Here is a 16,654-nt window from a genome sequence, read left to right as displayed (position 1 = left end):
GTCCTTTCAAGTTTTCCTCTTTGCATCGCTGTCCACTCCCCCCACTTCCTGCCAAATCACAACCTCTAAAGGGGGCTGCCTTCATCTGTAGCCGAAACGACGTGACCTCCGACCTCTCCCTCCCCCCCTACAGGGTTACTGTATAAGCAGCTTACAGCAGGGACAGATCTTTCTCTGGTGTCCGTGGGAACTAGGGATGTTCTTTAGTCCACACCTGCAATGTGAACGAAAGCCAGCTCCTCGTTTCGGCTCCGCTTGCGCCACACACACACACACACACACATCGGCGTGGGACACTTCTGTCCGGGTGCAACGGTGGCCGGGCGGGGTTCGCCCGAAACCTCGCGGGGCTTCGCCGCTTCGCTGCAGTAACTAGTGCAAATGTGCCTCTCCTTTGCCGTCAAAAGCACCACACCTCCCCTTGCATGTCTCAGTCCTTTTCTTTCTCCTCCGTTAAAAAAAAAATCTCCTCAAAAAGAAAACAATGATTGTGTTCGGGTCAAACTTTTTTTTTTTTTTTCTTAAACGAGGTGAAGATTCGGTTGTCTTCCCTTCAACCAAGCCCACCTTCAGAGACGCGAGAAACAGCCCTCGTGGGTCAATGGGGCTGCGAGGGACATTCAGAAATGGGTTTTTTAAAATGGCGGCCACCACGACCTCTTTGAAGCGGCCAACTCTGAACCCAGGCCCAGTTCGCCATCACCACGTTCAGCCACTTTGACCCGAGGCGGCTCTCTCCATTCAGCTCCTGCCTACAGTATAGCATTCCACAGTCGGGTAAACAGCTGGCAGAGATTCCTATATTACTTACATATGTACACATTTATATTTAAAAAACTAGAATTGTAACATGCAACATTTGGCATCTCAAGAATCCTCCTTTCTTCCTCCGTCTCGTTTGTTGTCCGTTATAAAAAATATGATTTTCTTTTTCTTTCTTTAAGCACTATGGTGCTTCAAGTTGAGGATGAGGCGATGAGCAGGGCAACGATGTTCGGAGCATGGTGTGTGTGTGTGTGTGTGTGTGTGTGTGTGTGTACGTCTGAGCACGCGCAAATACGCGCCTGTTGTTAAAAAAGGTACCGTGCACTGAAGACATGGGAATCACACAGTTTTGGTTGATGAAGGGCACAAGAAAATGGGTTGGGGCTTACATTCCACTCTCTATAAAGAGCCACAGGACCAGTTATTTCACAAAGATAAAGACTACACCTGATTAAAGGCTGTGTGTGTGTGTGCACACGAGTGTGTGTGTGTGTGTGTGTGTGTGTGTGTGTATGTTTGTGTGTGTGTGTGTGTGTGTGTGAGTATGTGTGCGTGTGTGTGTGCGTGCATGTGTATGTGTGTGTGTGTATGTTTGTGTGAGTGTCTGTGTGTGTGTGTGTGTGTGTATGTGTGTGTGTGTGTGTGCCCGCGCGTGTGTAGGTGCATGAGCGTTTCTTTGGAGAGGTAAACTGAACGGGAAGCAGTGTCGTTGCCCTCGGTGACTCCGGGGTGACGGGGAATGTCGTGACGCGGACCGCAGTCCCGCGGGGAGGGGCGTGTGGGGCTCAGGAACGCTCCAGGCGTGCAGTCAGTCAATCGCATGCCGTCTTTCCACAGCGCCTGGGGCACCCAGCTGCCACACCACAGAGAGGGGTGGGGGGGTGGGGGGGGGGTGCAGGCAGACTCATGGATTCAGTGTCTCAAAATGTGGAGGGGTGGGCAGAGGTAACAGGGAGGGGGAGGGGGGAGGGGGGGAGGGGGGGGGCAGTGCCTTCAACATCATAGCAGGATACAGCAGCGACAGAACCTGGGACGACTTCCTCCCACGGAGGGGGGCGGAGTGACGGGTGCGAAGTAGGCGTGCACTTTGATATTGGGCAGGTGCGTCTGGACAGAGAAGCAGAGAGAGACAACTTCAGCGGGCTCACAATGGCGGCGGTCTGACACTCGTGTGCAAGACCGCATTAACGAGGACGTGGATGTCACTGTAAAAGTCAACTGAGGTCTCACCTATACAGTTACAGCCACAGAAATACTTAAACACCCTAAAATTAATTATTACAGTATACTGTACGGCAATTCGTTGGCATATTGATTGGGTAACATCATGTGATAGCATGATGGTATGGTCATGTGTGGTGACAGTGCATAAGTGTACAGCAATATGAACCTGTGAGGGCAAGATGGTTGATGTTGTGGGCTGTGGGGGTGATTATGATGACATGTAAACATTACGACAGTGTAACGGTTTGACAATGACAAAATGGGGCAAGTGGGGACATTATCACAGTGTGTGAGAGTGTGCAACTGTGCAAGAGTGTGAGGGTGCAAACATATGACAGAATGAGGTCCTGATTGACCACGGTCAACATGAACCCACAGCTTGTGCCAAGCAAAGGAGGATGGGTTTCCCCAATTGACTCTGGCTCCTCCAATGGTTTCTTCCCATTTGCCTACATAGGGAGTTATTCCTTGCCACGGTGCCCCTACACTAGCCTTTGTGGGGGTTTTAGACTATGTTATGCTGTGTATCATGCTAGGACGTATATTACATATAAATCCCTACATAGATACATTTGGTTTGAGGTTAAGTGATGATGTCACAGTAGCGTACGTGAGCGCGCGGTCGCGTGACGGTGCAGCGGCGTACGGAACGGGCGGGGCCAAGACCCGCCGGCCGCGAGAGGACGAGGGCGAGGGCCCCGCTCACCCGCAGCCTCTTGATGCCGGCGCGGGTGATCTGCTGGCAGTCGTAGAGCTCGATGCGGTCCAGGCTGTGGCAGGTCTTCAGGTGCTCCAGCGAGGCGTCGGTGATGAGCGGGCAGTTGTCCAGCTCCACGACCTCCAGCCGGTCGTGGGCGCAGGGGCCGCTGCCCAGGTGCCGGATCCCGTCGTCCGTGATCAGCTCGCAGTGGGACAGGCTCTGGACGAGACCGGGGGGGTGGGGGGGGGGGGAGGGGGGAGGAATGGAGAAGTGGGTCACCGCGCGGGTATGTTACTGGGATATTCGAACAATGCGTGGCATCTGAACACTCCCCCTGAATCAACCACGGCCGACCTTAAATAACCCAAATCCCGTGGGGCGCGTGCATAGCTGCATATGTTACTGGCGAGCCGATTTAAAATAAATCTAACGGACATTCTGGAATTTTCCACCAGATGGCGCTGCTGTCTCCCGAACGACCCCCCCCCCCCACCCACCCCCCCCTTCACTTTACTAGAATTAGAATAGGCGAAACAGCCACCGTTGGAAGTCTGAAACCGCTGAACCGGTTTCCGTCACGTGACTTGCCATTCGGTCGGGATAAGCTACGCCGAGCGGCACGTAGCAAGTCTATTAGCGCGGCCCCACTGTGCCTACGAGCTAATTGCCGGGCTGGAGGGCTGGAGGGCTGGAGGGCTGGCCGCTGTGAACTCACCAGGACCTGTAGCCTCGGGCAGTGGACGGACAGCTGGATGAGCGTGCTGTCTGTGATCTGAACAGAAGGACAGAGAGAGAGAAGGGGGAGAGGGGGGGAAAGAGTCAAAGAGCTGGACTCACTCCTTATGAGTCAGATCCAGGGGACACCGTAGAAGCTTACCTGGACACACTCCTCCAAGTCCATCTTCTCCAGCTCATGGCAGTTCTGATGGAGGAGGAAAAAAGTGAGATTCAGTACAGAGATTCAGACACTATAAAATGTTAAAGAACAATGACAGATTAATGGATCACTGAGCCAAGCTATAACATTTGTGCTAAAACTGAAGTGTCAATGTGTCTTTTGAGAGTTTTATGGACTCCACGTTACCCGTGTCCTTCCCAGATGAGCCGTACTATGATCACGAGTATGATTTTTGAAGGTTTAATGATGAGAACAGGCAATATATCCCATCTATGCTAATTGGTCATTTTCCCTGAGCCCTAGTGCGTATGTACGACTGTTATCAATCCTGGTCTCGGACACTCCAAGGGTCTATGTCTCCATTACAAGGCCTGGAAGGCTATTTAATGCTTTTACAGTCCCTGTAAAAAAAAAATCAAAGCGCTATTCACTTTTAAATCATTTCTTCCAATGCCTTCCGGCTCTGCTAACAGAACACAGCCTCCGTGCCCCACTATCAATCCCGTTTAAAAATGTAAACTCAACACCGAAATCCTCCTTCACCCTCTTTTTGTTGGGACACATTCGACATAGCTCAGGAGGTAAGACCGATTGTCTGGCAGTCGGAGGGTTGCCGGTTCAAACCCCGCCCTGGGCATGTCGAAGTGTCCTTGAGCAAGACACCTAACCCGTAAACCCCTAACTGCTCTGGCGAATGAGAGGCATCAATTGTAAAGCGCTTTGGATAAAAGCGCTATATAAATGCAGTCCATTTACCATTTTACCATTTACATTCGCATGACACCGACAGCAAATCTCGCGGCCCTTCCGTGTAGTTTTTAATGTTTTCGAGTGCTTCTATGGTAATAATGTAGTGCCCAAAACTGCACACAACTCAAAATCCTCCCATTTTCACTCATGTGGTTCAATGTGGCTATGATATATATCCTGATGTAACCTTGCAAGGAGTCATTAGGTTATGTACCCTGAAATAACCTCACAATGAGTCACATGATACTTTGCGGAACATGTTTCGAAATCTCACTCCATGTATAAAATAGTTCACGGTAGATGCAAGTTAAACCAACTAGCCTGCACTTTTTTTGGATCTATTATAGTTTTACACTTTTCAATACCCTCTTATGTATTACACGTTCCTGTCTCCAGCCATAAGGACCATCAATAAACTCCCCTAGATCTTGAAAGTACTCTTGGGTCCACACAAGCAGATCCTTTTGACATGTTCATCTTCAGTTTCTGAAATGTTTCCAGTACTGCAACCAGTTCAATATTATCCAGTACCTCATCGCCATCTGGGTATGCAATGTAACGGTAGGCCCGTTCATAACAAAGAAACTCTCAAGAGAGACAGTGGAGAATACCTGCAGTATCCTTACCGCTACAAAACGAAGCTCTGAGAGAGACAGTGGAGAATACCTGCAGTATCCTTACCGCTACAAAACGAAACTCTCAGAGAGACAGTGGAGAATACCTGCAGTATCCTTACCGCTACAAAACGAAACTCTCAGAGAGACAGTGGAGAATACCTGCAGTATCCTTACCGCTACAAAACGAAGCTCTGAGAGAGACAGTGGAGAATACCTGCAGTATCCTTACCGCTACAAAACGAAACTCTCAGAGAGACAGTGGAGAATACCTGCAGTATCCTTACCGCTACAAAACGAAACTCTCAGAGAGACAGTGGAGAATACCTGCAGTATCCTTACCGCTACAAAACGAAGCTCTGAGAGAGACAGTGGAGAATACCTGCAGTATCCTTACCGCTACAAAACGAAACTCTCAGAGAGACAGTGGAGAATACCTGCAGTATCCTTACCGCTACAAAACGAAACTCTCAGAGAGACAGTGGAGAATACCTGCAGTATCCTTACCGCTACAAAACGAAACTCTGAGAGAGACAGTGGAGAATACCTGCAGTATCCTTACCGCTACAAAACGAAGCTCTGAGAGAGACAGTGGAGAATACCTGCAGTATCCTTACCGCTACAAAACGAAACTCTCAGAGAGACAGTGGAGAATACCTGCAGTATCCTTACCGCTACAAAACGAAACTCTCAGAGAGACAGTGGAGAATACCTGCAGTATCCTTACCGCTACAAAACGAAGCTCTGAGAGAGACAGTGGAGAATACCTGCAGTATCCTTACCGCTACAAAACGAAACTCTCAGAGAGACAGTGGAGAATACCTGCAGTATCCTTACCGCTACAAAACGAAGCTCTGAGAGAGACAGTGGAGAATACCTGCAGTATCCTTACCGCTACAAAACGAAACTCTCAGAGAGACAGTGGAGAATACCTGCAGTATCCTTACCGCTACAAAACGAAACTCTCAGAGAGACAGTGGAGAATACCTGCAGTATCCTTACCGCTACAAAACGAAGCTCTGAGAGAGACAGTGGAGAATACCTGCAGTATCCTTACCGCTACAAAACGAAACTCTGAGAGAGACAGTGGAGAATACCTGCAGTATCCTTACCGCTACAAAACGAAACTCTCAGAGAGACAGTGGAGAATACCTGCAGTATCCTTACCGCTACAAAACGAAGCTCTGAGAGAGACAGTGGAGAATACCTGCAGTATCCTTACCGCTACAAAACGAAACTCTCAGAGAGACAGTGGAGAATACCTGCAGTATCCTTACCGCTACAAAACGAAGCACCCTCCCTACTTCGACACAGGCTTCTCTTAATGTTCTTTGCCTACTACGATACTGAGAAAAGTGTTCCGGACTACTTCATGAATGTTGAGTGCTCTGTTTCTGAGAACGCGTGGGTGAACGGAGGGAATTACAGGGGAGGTAAACGGCATCATTTCAAAGAGCACGGTCTACGTGCTGAACAGGAGCACTTGGATATTGCGAACGACTGTTTTAGAGATGTAAATGGGAATCGCACAAATCTAGCAGAATGGTGTAAGTGCATGCCTATTCAAGCGGCTGCTGGTGTGTGTGTGTTTGTGTGTGAGTGTGTGAGTGAGAGAGAGAGAGAGAGTGGACCAGGAGGGAGACTCACCCGGGCTAACGTGGTGAAGCCCACATCTGTTAGCTGGGAACAGCGAGCCACCTCAAGTATTCTGTAAGAGAGCCAAGGAGTAAACAGTTAAGAGTCCTCTCTAACCTACAGCGCCTAATGGGCCTGATACCTGTGCTGTGGGCCTCAGGTTGGCTGGGCCCCCACGGCCTTGTGAATGTGCTGGTATACACATGCTCTAACGAGGGCCATCTGTATCCTTGACGACTCAGATGTCGGGGCGGCGGACAGAACGGGCTGTGGACATGGTCGGACTGGCCGTCTGGAAATTCTGGCACTTGCCGGTCCAGGATCCCCCCCCCCCCCAAGTCCGTAATCGCAACCTCACCACCCCACCCCACCCCGCCCCCCCCCCCACCCGAAACGACGATTGTAGTAAATCAGGGTGGGCCGGTACACCTGATTGTATCTCTCCCAGCCCGGCGCTGGCTGTGGATGCACGTGTGTGTGGGGGGTCGATGGGGCACAGGGGCAGTGTGTGTGTGTGTGTGTTAAAGTACCTGAGGCGCGGGCAGTTCTGGCCCAGCGTGTTGAGGATGGCATCTGTGATGTTGGCACAGCCGGACACGCATAGCGACTGCAGCCGGTGGCAAGCGCGGCAGATCGTGATCAGCCCCTCGTCTGTGATCTGCTGCTCGTTGGGATGGACAGAAAGGGGGGGGGGGGGGGGGCAGGGGGGAGAGATCCATTTGACATTAGTATCTGCAGTGTACAGCTGAGCAATTAGCCGCAGTATAAGTATCTGCGTAAACAGAGGTATAAGAGAGAAATACGAAGAGTTGGTGATGTCATATTTACATAAAAACATTTATATATGCATCAAGAAAAGAAAGTGAGAAGGTGTGAAACCAGAGGAGTAAAACACTAATAAAGGAGACAAAGTGAAAATACAAGAAAGAGAAGTGATTCTGAACTTGGATCTGGGAGTTTGTGCATGTGTGTGCGCGCGCGTGCGTGCGTGCGTGCGTGTGTGTGCAAGTGTGTGTGCGTGCATGTGGATAAAACGTGCCGATAAAACGCCTGTTCTGTGAGGCAGAATTAAGGAGGAAGACAAACTGAGCCCGGAAAAAGAACGTGTTGTTTCACTCGCTATCGGCCACACGGGTAAGATGGAAAATGTCCGCTGCTTCAGTCAGCCTCTCAGCTCCCCTCTGTCACCGAGCCTGACGAACGGCCACCCGATAAGGGCCCCGCGCAGCCGGCCAGATTAAAACACTGACTGAAAGCGGCCCGTTTATCACGCAGGGACGGACGGCAGAGCGCACCAGCTCCGACGCGCAGGGACACCAGACCCGCGGAAGGCACGCCCCCCCTTCCGTACTGCCAGTTACTGAACACGAAGATGACGGGTTACTACACAGAACGGGCAATGCGTCGATACAGCAGGTCCCCTCCCTACGTCCGATTGGGGGCGGGGTGGCCCGGTTCAGAACCCTGACGCACTGCGGGGCGCCCCGTGGGTCCGCCGGGTCTGGAACTTACCGAGCACGTCTGGAGATTGAGAGTGACCAGCTCGGGACAGTGCGCCCCTATGTACTTCAAAGCTTCATCTTCCAGCTGCACAGGGAAAAGGGACAAAGTGAGATATGGGGTGTAACAGCTGAGGCTTCTACATAACCTACATAAGCTGTACTGCAGATGCCCCAACATGTTAAAACCCATGCTTGAGCAGCCATTATAGCTGAGTTACACACCGTCACATCCCTCAGCCTTCAGTGGGGGGGCACTGGCTGCCACGAGGGTCGTAAGGAGCCTTATTTATCAGTAAGGAGCCTTATTTATCATTACATTACATTACATTACAGGCATTTAGCAGACGCTCTTATCCAGAGCGACTTACACAACTTTTACATAGCATTTTACATTGTATCCATTTATACAGCTGGATATATGCTGAAGCAATTCCGGTTAAGTACCTTGCTCAAGGGTACAACGGCAGTGTCCTTACCCGGGAATCGAACCTGCGACCTTTTGGTTACAAGCCCAGTTCCTTACCCACTGTGCTACACTTCGTCCTCCGTCCATCATATCAGAATTGCGCAAAATTGTTGGAGGCCTTTGTAAAGACTTTCTCCGGAGGAGCCAGAGTTCTACTGGAGAATTCTGAGGGCGGTCCCTATTTACTTTTCTCTCAGCCGTAGGGCGTACGGTTGTTCCTATTGTCTTAAGTAGCCTTTGGCTTTGTTATGTTTACGGTGGCTGTGGTGCAGCCTTAACACACACTTTGCTTACTCAGAGATACAGTGGCACTGTCCCACCTCAGCCAAATCTGCTGGTTGCGGATTGGCTGAGGACAAAGCGGAGGACGTGAGTTCCCAAGCAGCGCGGGGAGGCCGTACCTGCGTGCAGCCCTTCAGGAAGAGGCCCTTGAGGCCGGGGCAACAGCGCACCAGAGCCTGTATTCCGTCCTTGGTTACCTGGTCACACCAGGAGATGTTCAGCTGCTCCAGCAGGGGGCACCCCTCACTGGAAAGAGATGGGAGAGACATCAGTAAAGCGCACCTCTGCTCAAAAAAAATCTTTTTTCAAGTCTGGTATCTAACCAGTCTATGTTCTAGAAACACACCATTGTCCTATGTATGCATAGGTAACTTGGATACCTATGGGGAGGTTCACAGACTGTCAAACAGATGCACAGGTGCTGTAAGTCTGGTCTGTGCCTACAGTCGTGTGGCTGCCCTCGGTCATTCTGCAGACATGTCCGTCACGCGCAGGTGACACCGTTAACTGAGCGGGGCTAGCGGCCAATGAGGGCCTTGCGCTCTGCAAACGCGCGGCTGACCTGAGCGCTTTGAGGGACAGGTTGGTGATGGAGGTGCAGGAGGCCAGGTCCAGGTGCTTCAGCTTGGGGCAGAACTTGCTCAGGCTGGTGCACGTCCTGCGGAGAGAGGGCAAGAGGGAGAGGAGAGGGCGGAGCGTCAGACGCACATAGGATTTTTTATTTATCTGAGGGCAGCATTACACGTCACTGGTTCCATCAGGCACCCAATGAGGAAAAGGAGGAGGCGGGTCATTTGCAGTAGGAAGTGCAAGCCTGAAATCTCATCAAGATATATTAATAACATAAATATATTATGTTCAGGCAATGACCCATTCTTACGTTTGTTAGACAAGGGACATCGCTGAAATTTAAATTAATGAACAAAAATGACAAAACAAAGAAAAATTAAGATTGCCTTCCCCCAAACCCCATTTTCTTGGACTGAACTGAACAATATCAACTCAAGCATTTTGATGCGTCATCGTATCGCTTCAAAGTCTATCACACTAACCACTACACTAAATCTGCAGAGTACTAAGGCTGCCACTTGGGCATATGAGGCTGCTGTCCAGGCAGAATAATGACCCCACCTCCTTCTTTTTTTGATTGGACGCCGGATAGAACCAATCACATGCAATGCAGCCCTCAGAAGGCATGCCGTTAAATAAAACTCCAGCCAGCGCGTCAGACGCAGCGGCGAAAGTGCGCTGGGCGCGGCCGCTCGCGAACGCACTCACGTGTCCGTGATCTTGGTGCAGCCGTTCAGGCTGAGGAGCTCGATGTTCCGGCAGTTCTGGGAGAAGGTCCTGCAAAAAGCACACGAGGGCGACGAAGGTGAGACCAGCGCACCGCTTTGCGGACGACCCGCGTCCTCCGTCTTTAAAAACGCAAACACGCACACCTTCTCGCTCGTGTCCTGCATGAACACCTTCACGATGTAGATGAGCAGGCTGTCCATACCACAAAACAAATTTACAAAAGGATGGGGAAGGAAGAGGGACAAGAGGGAATCTCTTGGTATTTACTTGGTATCAGGGCTGGCCCGAGCCAATAAACAAAGTAAACATTTGTTTAGGGCCCCGCATTACATTACATTACATTTATTTGGCAGACGCTTTTATCCAAAGCGACGTACAAAAAGTGCATTTCATGGTCATAGACAACTGCTAAACACAGGTTCAGTAAGGTACAATACTTATTTTGTACAGCTATTTCTAGCCAAGAACACAGTTCACACAGTGAACACTATTCTGACCTAACCTCTGCAAAGCCAACTAGGCAGAAGAATAAGCTACAGTATTAGGACAAATACAAATTACCAAAAAGTGCTGGGATGGGGAAACATGTAACAAGTGTCATGAAAAGGTTTTTTTTTTTTTTTTTAGAGTGAAATATACAGCGTGGTGGTGGTTAGTCTAGGTGTAGTCTGAAGAGATGAGTCTTCAGGCCACGGCGGAAGATGGGTAGTGAGGGCGATTGGTTTGGGGCCCCCTCCCTCCAAGATATATATAAATATATATTTTTTAAATAAATAATTGTGTTCCCTACGACAATGGCTTTTTCATTAAAATATATTTCTATTGGTGCCAAATCTTGCTGGCTGGGGCTTGGGGGGTGGTTTTCGACCGAAACAGAGGGCCCCATATAGACCTTTTGTTCAGGGCCCCCAAAAACCTTGGGCCGGCCCTGCTTGGTATATTTGAAGACCAGACGGCAGCTGGTCCCATGGCATAGTCGTGGAGCATGTCTAGCCCAGAGGGGGCACTCTCTATTTCTCTCCTGTCCCATCAGCCCCTCCAAGCTCCTCCCACTTGTCACAGCCATCTTCATCGCCTGCCCCATCCATTCCACCCAGGGGCTGAGCCACTCCCCCCGCCCCGCCCCGCCTCACCTGAGTGCGCTGTCCCCAACGCCCAGACAGCCCCGCAGGCTGAGCTTCCTAAGGAACCCTCCACAGCGCTTAGAGATGTTCTCCACCACACGGCCCTGCAGAGAACACACACATAGGAAACACGCAGACCCAGGCACACACACACACACACACACAGACAAACACACAGACAGACACACAGACAGACACACACACACAGACAAACACACAGACAGACCCACACACACATACGAACACACACACACACACAAGCAAGACAGTCAGCACACACCAATACCAGCCACGTCCCTGTGGTCAGCATATATGCAAGCTGCATACCGCCTCAGACAGCCTTGTAAACGCTAGTTAATTCTGCTTTGACAAATTAACTGCCTGATAAAGGCAGGCAGTCATTAATTTAAAAAACGCACTTGCTACGGCAACAAAAAATATACAGAACCAAATGAATCAGGTTCCTTCCACCACTTGTTCAAGCAAAAATCTGCTCAAAAGAGTAAGAAGTACAGTTTAACCAAGCCAGGAATTAACACAAGTCCTCCTCATGTACATCCTCCAATATGTACGCCAATAAATTACCCTTTTGTTGCATTCCTGTCCTTTAATGTCTTAGCTAAACATGTTGGCATTAAAACAATGTACTATCAACCACTGTTGACTGCCAATAACGTACGAATGAATGAATCCGCCTCTCTGGCACCCTTCCACTTGTCATTTTGGCAGCACCCCAGTGTCTGTCCATGTCCCGCCAACACGCATCGCTATCCACTTCTGTTTTTGTTCTGATACTGGTGTGTTTGAGATTTCATATAGAAGTCCCTTCGTCCTTCATCGTGAATAACCAGTTTGTACACTGGGAAAGCAAGTGCATGCTAGCAATGCATGTGGATGCTAAACTATGTATCATGAAAAAAAACGATAATCACCACTATGATTATATCCTGAAATTCTTATTGTACTCAGTTCAGCAAATTATCTTCAAGATTAAATGTAACGTTCCCTCAGGCTATGAGAACATACACCTAATGTCCAATGCAGAGTAAGAAAGGAATAATTCTCATCAGACACATAAAAATAAGCAGCACTTCGACAATGCTTCCTTTGTGCAAACAGAGGACTGTTCTAATGTGTGTTTAAGAACTATGATGAGGGTTTAAATGATTATTTACCAGGGCTAAAGACTAGTAGAGAAGCACGTGTACATGGATTTAGCAAATGTGCATATTTAGGTTCACCATCTTTTCCAAAGGAGTTCTCACCTACATTTCATTAATTCCTCAGCATGATGTTAGGAGAGAATGTTTTAGACAATGATCACATTACACCACATGTTCATACATGGTCACCTGCTGCATTCAGGGTGGTTATCAGAACCACAGACATGCAACGGTAACATATAGCATTGTGCTATATTTTTGTTTTATTAATATGTGTCAAGCAACCTACGTGTGAAAAGGGCAGTTATATGAACTGCACAAAAAATTATACAAAGAAGGCTACTCATAATAATGAAATATTTCGTAGTAGGTGTAGCCTTACAAAAAGGAATTTGATTAAAACAGATTAACTGAATTTAAATTAAAATGCAAGGTTTAAACTTTGTGATTTAATGCAGTCATGGCCATCTTTATGCATCAACAGAGTCGGTTGGAATGGAACAGTATAATTTTTTGTTTTCGGCACAATTTTTCAAATGATTTTCCTGCCTCTGCCCCAGAACTACCCCAGTGCCGCCGTAGGGCGGTTTTCTTGTGCAAATTTGAAAATGATTAGTTCGGAAGAACGGTTCTCGTCAAATCCTTTATTCAAGTCCAGGGGGAGTTTTGTCAAATCAGTTGCTGGTTGAAAGAGACACTTTTAGTGCATTGGGGTTGTAATATGCCGTCAGTTGCTCTGTAGCTTCTCTGAATGTTTTGATGCACTGCCATGCATTATTTTAACTGCACTGTGTGTGCAGAGCCAGTGGTATTGTACCCATTTTTAAATTGTCTATTCTTATTGCGTGCTTCATGTACTCCGATTTCTGATTTCTTTCCCCTCTCCTGACAGATCATCTCAACGAGGCATTTGCCATGTTCTGCCATTAATATGAGCTGTGACTCTAAACCCTCGTTGTACAACAACTCCCTGAGCTGTGCCAGCACAGCAGTATTTGCCAAGACGTCCTTCTCTAGGCCTACAAATCTGGAACAGAAATGGAGGAACTGGGAATGGGACAGCACAGCGGAACCATAACTACCCCAGCTCTTTTTGGATGGCTCAGCTGGGAGTTTTACTGGTAGATCTGAACCTTGCACCATTGTTATATTCTTAGAAGAACTGTGTGATGCAACTTTCTGCTTGAACAACACATCACAATCTTTTTTTTTTTTTTTTTTAACCTAACAAAACTCCCAAAAGTTTCTCAACTTTGTGGAAACTGGTTGGACAAATTGCCATTGCTAGTGCCAAAATGTGGGCATTGCGGGTTAAATGGACTGCAAATTACTCAATCAAGCCTCCGAGGGTTTTCTGGTGTGCTTTTTGACATGAACTTTGCATCACCCGAGACAAATGTAGTGCAATTGCAGTAATCCACCTCAAAGTCGAACAGGTATTTCCGGCTGCCATCCAAAACTGTACAGCAGTAATAAAATGAAATGAAACACGCAAAAGCGTAATTGTCTATGTCATCTGTTGACTCATTTACAACAGCAAACATGCCATTAGCTCGTTTGACCAGTTATTTCATACTTTCTATATGTGCAACAGCAGCACACGCCATGGACTTCTGTCTAAGCTGCCCCACCATTGATTAACATGCTTAGTGGGAAATGCACGTAATTCAGGGTTATCTGGTTTTTCTACTGGAAGGTTTGCATTAAAAAAATGCATCAGTCAAATCGTGGATGGTTTCTGTCCGCCATTCAAAGCTCTCGAGTGCCCTGCTGACAGATCATTCCCCCTTGTTGGTGACCTCCATATCAAGACTAGGTGATTAGTTTTCTTATTTCAAATTTTGTTCCATTTTTGTTTTGTGTGCGGATGTATGAACAGAATATAATTCATCTGTCTGTGTGTAGTGTACCAGGTGGATGCTGGTATACTTAGTCACTCAAGGACATTTATTGTTTGACATTCCACCATGTTTACTTTCCTTTCTCTCGAAGTGTTAGGAAAAAATTGCTTTTACGATGATGATAATGTTAAATCCCTGTGGGTCATGTGCTTTTGGAAAAAATGGTGACCCTAATAATGTTGGTATCTGTTCTGAACAGATTTAAGAACAGATGTGTAGTGCTTATCAATGGTGCCTGAAAGAACAGGAAAGAGAGCAGAGATCAAGAGACAGATCACGAGAGATGAAAGGAAAGATGAAAAAGAAAGAGGAAGGATACCGACCTCAATGTCCCTCTGGAAGTCAAAAAGGTCGATCCTCTGCCAGTTACTGCCATCCAGAGCCAAAACGTTCCAGGACTGAGAGAAAGAGAGAAAGGAGAGAAGGACAGTCAAGTTTCACACCGTCCTCTCAGACATGCATCACACACGCACGCACACACACGCACACTAAAATGTGAAGAGTTACACAAAGCACTTCAGCTCTACAACCTAAACTGCAACCCTGCTGAAAAACTAATTTTTACCATGGCACAAGAAAGCTCAGTTACACAATGATTAACAGAGTGATACAAAGAAAAGATGACAAACTGACAGATACACACACAGGCCTTCAGTCCAACAGACTCACCCTTGAGACCTGGGCACAGCGACACAACGTCACCACGTCCAAAAATGAGAAGATTCTGAAAAACAGAAGGATAGATAGTATACTACAGTATACCGAACTTTAATCAGATTCACTAAATGTAGTCACTGCCAATAAAGCATACTGAAGTAGACTGGCCTGAGGGACAGATAGAGAATAATAAAGATAGAGGATGGCATGAATTGGACTAGAGGGAACTAGGGTACATCTGAAAATTGTTTGGCCAATGTGAAGCCAGCCTATCAAAGAGAACTAGAAGGGACCAGGTCTGTAGGTACAGCTGCACCCCATTGAAATGAAACGATGATAGGTGGCAGCCAGCAGAAGTGATCTCCTTTAGTATTTATTTCGTCCATTAAAAGTCTGTCGCTAAACATCATCTGTCCCGCAAGTCATTAGACACACACAGTAAGCACAACCAGCAAAATCAGGGCGTGAATTATGTTTTCATCTTGTGTCTGGTAGGAGCCTTTTTTTTTTGTCTAATGATCGAAAGAATTAAAGCCAAAAAGATAATTACATTTTGAGATGGGGGGACATGTAAGATAAGAGTCACATGTAAGGTCCTCAATCATACATTTCCCTTTAAATGCACAAAAATGCTCTTAAATCTGTGATCTCCTCCCATGGTTTCTCATACCATGTCTATGCTGACGATACTCAGTTTTTCTTCTTTAATAAAGATGCGACAGGAGCGCTTACCCAGAGGCCTTCTGCTGCAAGAAGCCAAGGAGTATCCCTACATGACCAGCTCTCCTTTCCCCTCCACACAGCAGCAGCGAGTCAGCCTTCTATATTCTTTTTATATACAGCCTCCAAAGAATCTACACACCACCCAGTCCAGGCCCTGAATCTCATGCCAGAAGTGCCGAAATTCCATTCTCACCATTCTGCCCGTTTGCGCCACTAAACCCTCGCAACTAATACCGAACACAGCTGCACGACCTGTCCCCAATCTTCCCCCGAGTGTGCTCATATCACCCCCCCCTCCCCGCTCCCCCAACGCTCGCTTTACTGGCTATCCGCTCCAGCTCACAGGGAGCTTAAAACCTTGGCACCGGCCTACAGGGCAGCGAATGGAACGGCTCCACCATAACTCCAATCAATCTTCCGACCGTCCGGCCCGGCCAGATCTCGGCGTTTCGCAATCTCGAGGCGACTGGTTCTCCCCTCCCGACATGGCTTCTTATCTTAGTCAGGATGCCTGTCTGTACTGGCCACGTAGTGGTGGAACAAATTTCCCAAAGAGGTCAGGACAGAATCAATGGCTATCTTCTATCTCAATCCCCCCCATCCCCACCCCGTAGCACCTATTGAACCAATTCAGATTATAGTATTTTGTATAGTTATAGGTTACATTTCAATGGTTTGAGGGTTCTCTTCATAGGGCTTGATAAAAATGTAGTCTATAAGCTTTTAGAATGTGTACTTGGTTCTTGGTTAGCATAGCTAATTTGCACTCATGATTTAGTGTTTTTGAACACTTAGGCCTACTCACTGGTCTGGGAATGTTGTTAGTCAGGTCTAGCACAACTGCACATATTAATAAGGTGAATTACCTTACCTTTCTCATATATAGTAGGTCACTCTGGATAAGAGCACCTGCTAAATGAAGGCAATGTCCTATAATGTAATATCGTGGAT

At 47.8% G+C, this 16,654-nt stretch overlaps 1 protein-coding gene across 2 annotated transcripts in view; it reads right to left on the bottom strand.

Moving 5' to 3' along the window:
• Positions 1 to 1,732: 1,732 nt before the first annotated feature.
• The window catches only part of fbxl20 (F-box and leucine-rich repeat protein 20), an 18,255-nt gene continuing 3,333 nt past the window's right edge, over positions 1,733 to 16,654 (bottom strand). For both annotated transcript variants that reach the window (XM_035405055.1, XM_035405056.1), the window contains exons 3-15: positions 14,993 to 15,047; positions 14,647 to 14,721; positions 11,269 to 11,363; positions 10,115 to 10,183; positions 9,399 to 9,494; positions 8,956 to 9,082; positions 8,099 to 8,173; positions 7,117 to 7,247; positions 6,599 to 6,659; positions 3,567 to 3,611; positions 3,405 to 3,461; positions 2,696 to 2,908; positions 1,733 to 1,872 (exon numbers count right to left, since the gene is read on the bottom strand). In XM_035405055.1, the coding sequence (XP_035260946.1) occupies positions 1,765 to 1,872; positions 2,696 to 2,908; positions 3,405 to 3,461; positions 3,567 to 3,611; positions 6,599 to 6,659; positions 7,117 to 7,247; positions 8,099 to 8,173; positions 8,956 to 9,082; positions 9,399 to 9,494; positions 10,115 to 10,183; positions 11,269 to 11,363; positions 14,647 to 14,721; positions 14,993 to 15,047 (1,207 nt within the window). In that variant the 3' untranslated portion in view covers positions 1,733 to 1,764. The remainder of the gene's footprint in view (positions 1,873 to 2,695; positions 2,909 to 3,404; positions 3,462 to 3,566; positions 3,612 to 6,598; positions 6,660 to 7,116; positions 7,248 to 8,098; positions 8,174 to 8,955; positions 9,083 to 9,398; positions 9,495 to 10,114; positions 10,184 to 11,268; positions 11,364 to 14,646; positions 14,722 to 14,992; positions 15,048 to 16,654) is intronic.

This window comes from Anguilla anguilla, chromosome 2 (genome assembly GCF_013347855.1).
Source record: "Anguilla anguilla isolate fAngAng1 chromosome 2, fAngAng1.pri, whole genome shotgun sequence".
Classification (NCBI taxonomy): domain Eukaryota; kingdom Metazoa; phylum Chordata; class Actinopteri; order Anguilliformes; family Anguillidae; genus Anguilla; species Anguilla anguilla.
The sequence above is the reverse complement of the archived record's forward strand: the minus strand, read 5'-3'. Positions and strand labels throughout refer to the sequence as shown.